Genomic DNA, 10,015 nt, shown 5'->3' with positions numbered 1-10,015 from the left:
ATATGTATATTCTGGCAGTGGCCAGCCAGCCAGAAAGGTGGATGTAGCTCTGAATTAATGAGAGCACGTACTTTTTCTTGCCCACTGAAAATAGGTGGAAGGATGTGGGGAAGTGACATGGATGCACTAGAACTTCTTGGGGGGCAAATGACACACATCAGAAGGAATACAGGTTTAGTTAAGCCAAATTGATCTAATATTGGATGTTTGCAGATTTTCAGTAAGTGATCTGTCTTTCCAAGAAAACTTACGAGGAATGACACCTTATTTCCATCATGGCACCTGTGTCTGCCCAAGGTATGAATAACTTAATTTCTTTGAGCATATGTAAACAGAAGTATAGGTCTTATAGTTCTTGAGCTTTCCTGACAGTTTATGTGGAGACTAAAACCAGCTCTTGGGCAAGAGCACAGTGTTTAACTACCAAAGCTGCTTCCATATAAAGTGAGGATTAGGACTTCTATCTCAGAGTTTGCCAGAATTTTTTCTTCTTGAGATCTAAGTAGGAGTAAGGTGTTAGATTGTATTTTGATAATTTTTTTAATCTTTTGATGCAAGAACCAGAGAATCAAACCTCCTACCTCCATGTGTCCACCATACATGTAAATACCCAATGTATGTAAATGTTAGAGGAGCTGATGAAAATATAGTGTCCTCTCATTTCTGTGCCCACATCATTTCTATGGAACCTGCTACAAATCAGGTTTGAAAAGCCCACCAGATCTGATCTATGATGCAGTAATTCTTTCTTTTTATATAAGATCTGTATTTGGAATTTTGACTTATGATAGTTATCTTTTTAACGTTGTGCATATATACACTACTAGAATCATAATTTTGTGTGTCTCCCAGAAAAAAACCCTGTCTAATCACTTGAAAATAGGCTTTACTTATATAAGATCATCACAAGAGCTAATTGTTAAACATCTAACTTTGCAACACTGTGTGTGTATGTGAATACACTGACTTATATGTATAAAGCCAAATGTTTCTCAAACTTATCTTCTGGTGTTCCAGAGTACTAACTTTTACGCACCTGTTTTAGAAAAAGAGAGCTTCTCATAGTTCTGGTAGCTCAGGTGCATTCTGACACAATTTGAAGTCTGAAAAGTCTGCATAGTCTGGGAGTTTATAGATTTATAGGTTAACAAAAACCTCCTAATGTGAAAACTTTTAAACATTTATGTATTTCAGGCTATTGGTGTGGTTTGGGAAAGTTTCTTTTTCATGTTTCTTTAAAGTTTATATGTTGGACTACTGTGTAGGGAGGTACAGGCTTGCTGTTATGAATACCTGTACATCCTTAAAATTTTTGACTTCTTTGTCTGGAGGGTTGTAAGTGATACATTGCTTTGTGTCATTGCTAACTAAGGGTACTTTATTAATTTTAAAGTTATAACAAGAAACAATGATTTTCAAGACTACTGATGATATCAACTCCAGATTTAATGATAATGCAATTTTTTACTCGTCAAAGTAATTGCTGGAGTAAAACAAATTTTCAGCACAAATTCCACATTAGAACAAGCATCCCAAGGATTTGCACATGCAGTTCTGTCTGTATCTAACAGGGCTTATTTTCCAAATTCCACATTAGAACAAGCATCCCAAGGATTTGCACATGCAGTTCTGTCTGTATCTAACAGGGCTTATTTTCAAGTGTTATTTGTAAGATGTTTGCACTCACTCATGCACACACCCATAGAGAGAAACTATCCCTTGTTGTCAGTGAGGGACAAAAGTCTGTTGATATAGCTAATCCTAGGAGTTCAGACACTAATCTGGGATTGATGACTCTGCAAATATGAGGTGGGAAAATCTCAATTATACACTGTTTCAAACAGCCTCAACGTTTTGATGTGAAAAATTTGGCAAATGGAGAACATGTTCTTGAGATGGTTCTTTGGTTTTGTAATGTCTTTTTTTTTTCACTGTTTCATAATTTTCAGAACTTCTAGTGAGCCATTAAAAAAAAAAAAAAAAAGAACACCAGTTTCCTTTTACAGTAATACCCATATTTGGGTATTTGTACATATGTACATTTTTATACATATGTATCTATGTGTAGAAATGTTTTGGTTTTGCCCCAGTAAATGCTATTATAGTTAGAAGTATTGAACATTTTATATAAACTAAGCTGCCCCTGACAGCTGAGTAACTCCTGCTGTAGCCAGAAAGATTCCTGTCCACTTCTGATTATTGAAAGTAGGGAAAGGTCTGTGTTGTAAAACACTTGGTAGCTATAAAAGCCTTGATTATGAAGTCCTTGAACTGCACTTTTGAGCTAAGAGCAGGGACACATGCACAAAATCCGAACCAGAAATGCCACATCAAAAGAGAAAAAGAGAAAAAGAAAGAAGGAAAAAAGAAAAAAAAGAAGAAAGGAATAGATGCATAGAGATTTATTCTCTTTAATAGAAGTAAGAAGGAGAAATCTGTGTTGTGTTTCTTCTGTTCTTTAAAAAATGTACATAGTTAAAAGGATCGGCAAGGCAAAGAATAAGTATGCTTGGGATAGTTAAAAGTGAGAGGCTGCCTTAAGCAATCTTTTCCTGTTATTTCTTTTCCCCTTTGCACTTACAATGGACACAGAAGCGGACACCACCTGAATGCCACTCAGCAGAATGAACTGTGGTGCATGTGTCCTTGTGCTTTTCTCCCTATTGCATCTGGAAACAAAGTCTCAGTTTTCTGAAGTTGTTTTGGGTGGACAAAACTTCAGTTCTGTTCATCTGAAACTAAACAATAAAATATAAAGTAATTTATATAAATAAAATGGAAATATTAAAAAAAAATTATTGCCGTCTGCAAAATAGTGATTGGGAAGACATTTTGCTCATATGATGGGTCTTACACTTTAACTTAAATTTCTTTGTCATTCAGAGACACAAAAACACTCGGAGGAAAGCCACCGTGTCCTTGCTCCATATCGGACAAAGCATTTAAATGCTTAATAACTTTTAAAGTTCTTCCATGCTCTTATCACTTTGTGTCTGAGCACTCTGTACCATACACAAGGTGCATGATATTATTACAAGATCAGAAGCTACTTGATGAACAGTCTTTGCTGAGAGAGCCTTTGCTGGATGGACTGCCAAGAGCAAAAAGGAGTAGCCTTGAACAATGATGCCATGTGGAGCTGATGGCTGCAGTCTTCACTACGCTTTGAGCTTGTTACACTTTTGTCTGAGGCTTCTTCTACAGACAGAATATGTATATTTTCAGCAGAAAATGTGTATATTTTCTGCTACCTGATGTTCTGTGTTTTCTACATAAATCAGCTTTTTGCTGTCATTTAGAATACAGAACATTGATGGACTAAACCGAGTTTGCTAGCCCCAGCATTGCTGAGGACTTCTTGCCTTCCATCAGCAGCCAGAAAAGATCTTCTAGAAGAGGCAAGGCTTGGCAGGGAGATGCCTGCTCTTCTGGGCACTTCCTGCTCATATTAGCATAGCCCAGCCTGTATCGCACACACACCCAGTAATACACACCCAATAATTTTGCCACTGGACTGAGGCCAAAAGCACAAGCATTACAGTGAATATAAAGCGGGAGGTTACTGGAAAGAATCGCAAACTAACATGAGACTGGACCAAATTCTTTACAAAGAGCAGAAAATGTGATCCTTGAAATAAACAGCTCTTACATTTCATGTAGCTGTTTATATGATTGAGCATTTAATAAGTGTTTTGATTGAGTATAGTCAGCAGCTGCAGAAATCTGAAGTGCTTCTGTTCATTGTTTCTTTTTTCTGTGTAGTTTTGGAACTACAAAATCTCTGAAGAGAACTGGAGACTGACAAAGCAGGGCGATTCCTCAGCTGTGCACTCTTCTAAAAGAGAAACTGCTTTTGAGGGCTGGGAAAGATGACAGGAGAAAAAAGCAAAAGAAATGCAGTCTGCAGGAAGATGCAGGCTGTTCGCTTTGAAGATATCAAAATCTGGTGTATGAGAAGGCTGCCCATCTTGAAATGGATGCCTATCTACAATTGGAAGGAAAATTTGATTCCTGATACCGTTTCTGGGATGATGCTAGCCATCCAACAGGTGACTCAAGGTACAGTGAACTCATTTCAGTCATGTTTTAAAATCTGGTTATGCTGGATTTCTCTGCTCTTCTTTCCCTCTTTTATTTTTTTCTTCTTGTTTAATATTATTGTAAAGCTTTGATCAAAACAAAGCCATTCTTGTACACCTAATGTTGACTTAATCTAAATAAAAATATAAGGAAAAATGCATAGTATTAATTTTTATGTGCATATAGCGGCTGTTTAAATGCATATAGAAATGCCTTATGTTATGGTAGCTAATTTCTGTGACCTGGAACTTTACTATATATCCCATCAGTCTGACAGTTTTTTAAAGACAATACAGAAGGTAAGAAAGCAGTATGTCTATTCACACAGTGTATGGTTGTATATATTGTGTTTTATCAGTTAAATGACCACCTTTTTCACTATTTCATATAGAAACCAAAATATATCTACATGCTAATTGCATTATAAAACATGCTGTTCTGGAAGAAATATTGGCATTATACTTTTACCTGTGGAAGCCCAGAGCCCAACAGGAGAGGGTGCATAAGGGTGTTCCTGCCAGAGATATTACCCATGGAGAGGGTCTGCCTGCATCTGCAGCTTGTGTGCTTCAGCTTCTCTTTGTTGATTTAATGCTGTATTACATTACCTACCATTTCTTTTTTCAAGAAACAATACAAAGTAGGGGTGGAGTTAGACTCTGTTTGGAAGCTTAAAGAAAAAGGATAACCTCCCCAAAGCAAAAGTCTGCACAATGACCTGCAAAAACTTCAAGTCCCAGTAATGTGGGTTTGTAAAGTTATGATCGCTGCTGAGAAATAAATGCTTTTGTTGGTTTTTGATGTGTCTTTGATAGTGTCACCTTCATTTGGCAGTATTTTATATTTGCCTCAAGCAAATCACAGCTTCTTATCTGCCTCCGATGGACTTGAATTCCTGCCCTTATGTAAACTGTACATAATTATTTCCTAACAATTTCCCACCTTAGCTATGCTTAACTATTATTCATTTTTTTCAGTTGTAAAAACTCCTTTAACTGAATTATGCTAGAGCTGGAAACAACTGATTTGTGTATTTGTGCTTTAAAGTAATTAGGAACATCTGCACTGGCATGATTTAAGAACCTTAATACTGTAAGACTGCAAAGTATCTAATTTCACTGGTATGTGTGTATACAACACTTGTAATTAAAAAGCTGCTAATAGCAGTATGCTGAAATTCATTAAAAATATTAAGTTAAACAGCAGTTCTGAACTGCTGCTAGTTTTATCCCATGAATACAGAAAATAATGGCGTTGGTTTTCTAGGTTATTACTAAGTACTCTAGAAATAATTTTATCGTTATTTTATGCTGTTTAAAAACAAATACATTGAAACTGTTCCCTCATGCTGACCTGTTTTTTCTTATTCTTCTTTATGACTTTTCAAAATTTCAGAAGGATTTTGAAGGATGGAAAAATAGGCTAGTTAGATACCAAAACATTTTGTTGTATTTGTGGTGCTTTAACTTGAACACAACTTACTTATTTGAACCCTACTTGCACAGTTCTTTTCCTAGTGTTATAAGCCTTCCAGTTACCATCACTATCCTTTAATGCTTTCAAGGAGAGGTTTATTCAAGAAAATAGTCCCATATATTATATAGAATGAAGGGAAAATACCCTCAGTTTTGAGGTCTTACTGTGTCTGTTTCCTTCCACCCACAAAGTGAACCCAGAAGTTTTGTAATTAAAAGACAGACAGAAATTCTAGAAGTGGTAGGAAAAAATTAGTAACCAGTGATAACTGACATGCAGAGCACAGCGTCATTTGGTGTTGCAACAGCAACTTGAAGTAAATTCAAGTATATGGAAATAAACTTGAGTTATGGAACTATATGGAAAAGTGTGCAGTTGTATTTGTATGTAACAGTTTCTTGTGTGATGAAAGTTGTATGCTCCAGGGTAGAGAGCAGTCCAGTAGCTTCAGAATAATTAAGAAAAGTCTTCCAACTGAGCTGTATTTTTCACAGTTTTGCTGCTGTAAGTTTTCTTACTTACGTGGCATTGGCCATGTCCAGACTATTCAGGCTGGCAACTACTTTAATCTGCTGTAATGTATCTAATCTTTAGATTATACAGCTGTCTGCCCTTTGTAAAGGAAGGAAGTAAAAAGGAAAGTCACAGTCCTTGGTGTGTTGTAGTGAATGCAACAAAGATAATCCTCATAACTGTTCCTCACAGACTTTTCTGACTTTTTTCCTGGAGAATTCATATACAACAGCAGTTTTTGTCTTATAAGCAACAAAAACAAAAGATCAAATTAATAGAGATATCAGCAGTCAATGAATGTGAATAATATTTGCTCCCAAGAAGTCTTTGATAAAGGTACTGTGTAGGTCAGAATAGCTGTTCCTATGCCATCTTTCATTTTGGATGAAGTTTTAAAGAGCTACTACCATTTGTCTTCTCATGGTGAAAATTATTAGTTTCTAAATGTTACTTAAGCCTTCAAACTCTTGTAAGACACCTTCAAGTCTGCTACCTTAAAATTGAAGCACTTGAGCTCATATATCAGCTCAGGTTTAAATGTCTTCCATCATAACACACATAAACTAGAAGCTATGTTCTATGGTGACGGAGTCTAGGAACTGCGTGCAAAAAATGCATGCTACCTGAGTATTTAATTATTTTAACTTTCATGTACAGTGTGGAAGAAATGGATCTTTAAAAGATCAGGTGTTACTTTGCCTAGCACTGAACTAAGGTAAAGCCATATGCTTCAACGCCTAAGGTCTAATCCTTACTCTTTCACAATGTTATCCAATAAATAATATAATAATTATCAAAGAATCCATAATAAATTATGTAATAACTTCTGCAGAGTGCATTTTTTGATGCTATTTTTCAAATGCTTTTGAAAGTTGTTTAAAACATGCCCAAGTCATATTTGACCATTCAGAGGGAATCCATTGCTCATTACTGGGGTGGGAGAGAGGAGACTGAGTGCAGGGAGGTAGAAAAGAAAGGCATGGGATTATCATTATCTGCTTCTTGGCACTTATAGTGAGTCATTGCTGAAACCAAGCAGGCATTCTCCAAGTGTTCCTATAGTTGTTTCATTGTCTGCTAAAAATGCCAAATTAATCTTAACTCATGAGTCCCAAATTTCAGTGCTGAACTCTGTCCTATTTACTTTTTGAGACAATACTTGTATTGTCTCTCATTCCACAGAAGGTGGAGAAAGAAGTGTCAAATATAATGGTGTTTCTACATTTTTTTTAAATGGCCAGCTGAAACAGACCCTACAGTAATCATATAAGCACATACCTTGTTAGGCATTTGGTAACCTGTGTAAAAAAAAAAAAAAAGGAAAAAAAAAAAAGAAAATTTCTTTAAAATGCTCCAATTGCTAGAAATATTTGGTTGGAGCCTGTACTCTTTCAAATTGCAAAGCCGTAAGTCAAAACCAGTAAAAGAAACTAGGCTCAATTGTTCCACCCATCATCTAATATCAATTCCAACTATCATTTAATAATACAGAGCTCAGCATCCATTTTTTTTCCAGACATAAAATCCTTATTCTTACTCTGATACCTAAGGTTGAAAAATAACCTTCAAATCTAAAGTGAGCTTTGTCATCCAGTTTTGAAGTTTGCAATATATTTTCACAGTTAAGAAATTTGAGCTTTCATGCTTTGGTAACCACTACTTAATTCTTCTGTGTTTCTCAAAACTCTGTTATTGATAGGCTAGAACAAGATGCCTCTAAATTAACAAATAAATCTTTATTTTTTTTTAATTGGAGTAGTACTTTGCTATTCTATTCCCTTTCCTTTTAAAGCCTATTAACTGTTGTCATATGAAGGCTTTTCTTTCCATTTCATTCTGTGTTCCTCATTCATAGACACAAATTCAATTGCTAACTGGATTGGCTCAGCTGTAGACACTGATGACATAGACATCAAAACTTAGGTGATATGTGTCTCAGTCATTATATCTGTGGCATTATGAGTAATAAACAGTTCATGTTCAACATGACTAAAGGCAGGTTTTCCTCATTTCTGTAACTCATCCGTTGATCTGTCACAATTATACCAGAATTATTCTTGTAGCTTTTTTGTGTGACCTGGACACCACGTACTTGTACGAGAAACATACTTCAGTCAAGCTATGTCTGAATTTTTCTCACTTATCTTGCAGGATAATGTTAAGATGCATTATGGTGTTGTCTTTCCAGGTAGCTAAATCTCATAAAGTTGTCAGTGTGTTTTTTCTGCAGTCTTCTGAGCATGTGCTATAGGCCTTTCATATCTCTTCAGAATGCAGCTGCTTATCTCATTTTCAAAGTCTGTGGTAACTTTTTATTGCACCAAGCAGGTTATTCATGTTTACTTTCGAGGCCTTTCATAGGTGATATTTCCTGGCATCATTTATTCATTACCAAGCTGCTGATCTATCGCTTATTAATTCATTTTGCTAGCCTTCATTCTCCAATCTTGTCCTTTGAAACAAATAGTTTTGTGCCTTCTCTCAGGATTTTAATTATACAATATGTGTTGGTAGATACATCACATGTCAGTATTTGCTTTTACATTGATGTTTAGAATGTGTTTCTTTATGGTATGTTTGTTTGTTTGTTTGTTTGTGTTTGTTTTGGTGTTTTGTGTTTGTTTTTTTTTTTTTCTCCTGGGCAGAACTATATAGCCTGACCATGAAGACTGGCATCTAGAAGTCATATAAGTAGTGCTGCAACCCATCAGTAAGCTTCTCTCACTGTCATAGACTATAAAAAAGTATAAGTTTGTCTGAAATGGTCTGTGCAAATATACCCTCTGTTGTGTGGCTGAGTTTGTCACCAGAGAAATTATTCCCAAACTTAGTCTATATAAATTACTGTCCATAATTTATTTATGTATGTCAGTTTTCCATATACTTAGGGGACACAGATGTATCTGAAGCATTTTAGTTAGGATATTAAATAACGTGAAAATTAAGTACTCTGCTTAACACCTGGTACACCTAACATTCTTTCTGAATGTAAATTCCTAAGGTAAGTACCCAGCTTCAGAAAATGTCAACCCTTCCACCCAAGCTTCTTCCAAGATCTCACTTGAGGTTTTGATAATTATAATTCTCTTCTGTGAACCATTCACAACCAGAGAGACTCCTGCTTAGAAAATACATGACTTCATTTCTATTTTGTCATTTGCTGGGTGATGATACTACTTGCACCTGCACTTTTCGTTACAGCACCTTGGAGCTCTTTTTCTGTCCCATAATAGAAAAGTATATGGAGAGGGAAATCAGAAACACGAAAGTTCTTTTGCTTGAAACACAGAAATGGCTTATGCAGTACTGTATTGACAGCATATGGTTTCGATTGTTCGCAACTAATATGAATGTCCAGCATCACAAATGAGTTAGAGACTTCCAAAAAAAAGCCCAAATCCACTAATGTTTTTTCTGCCTTAGAAAGAAAGAGGACAAAACAAAGACATGTTACTTTCTGCTGAAGTGTTTGGGCTAAACTGAAGCCTCAGAACAAAATTAGAACTTTTTCTCAGGTGATTACTTAGCCAATGTGGGAAATTGTTAACCACATGGTTATGTAGCTGAGAGTAAACACAGAAAACGAAACACACTCAGATCAAAGGCTGAGATGGGCAATTGTCATCTCAGAGTACTGAAAGACTAGGTAGGTGACATTGTGTATCCAGTAACAAGTACCTCTGATGATTTTGTCAAATTTGGAATGATATTCTGTGGCTGGATCATATTGAGTATTGTGTTGTATCCAAGTTACAAGTCTGTATAGTAGATGAGGTTAGATTTAGATTAGACATTAGAAAGAAATTCTTTACTATGAGGGTGGGGAGACACTAGACCAGGTTGCCCAGAGAAATTACGGCTGCCCCATCCCTGGCAGTGTTCAAGTCCATGCTGGATGGGGCTTTGAGCAACATTGCCTAGTGAAAGGTGCCCCTTTGTCTAGTGC

At 36.0% G+C, this 10,015-nt stretch overlaps 1 protein-coding gene across 2 annotated transcripts in view; it reads left to right on the top strand.

Moving 5' to 3' along the window:
• The first annotated feature begins 3,767 nt into the window (after positions 1-3,767).
• Positions 3,768-10,015, top strand: part of SLC26A7 (solute carrier family 26 member 7) — a 65,760-nt gene continuing 59,512 nt past the window's right edge. For both annotated transcript variants that reach the window (XM_061346770.1, XM_061346769.1), the window contains exon 1: positions 3,768-4,059. In XM_061346770.1, the coding sequence (XP_061202754.1) occupies positions 3,870-4,059 (190 nt within the window). In that variant the 5' untranslated portion in view covers positions 3,768-3,869. The remainder of the gene's footprint in view (positions 4,060-10,015) is intronic.

This window comes from Neopsephotus bourkii, unplaced genomic scaffold (assembly GCF_033783945.1).
Source record: "Neopsephotus bourkii isolate Nb327-2 ecotype Australia unplaced genomic scaffold, CSIRO-AGI_Nbou_v1 NB_275, whole genome shotgun sequence".
NCBI lineage: Eukaryota > Metazoa > Chordata > Aves > Psittaciformes > Psittacidae > Neopsephotus > Neopsephotus bourkii.
Note: the sequence above shows the minus strand (reverse complement) of the source record. Positions and strands in the feature narration are given on the sequence as shown.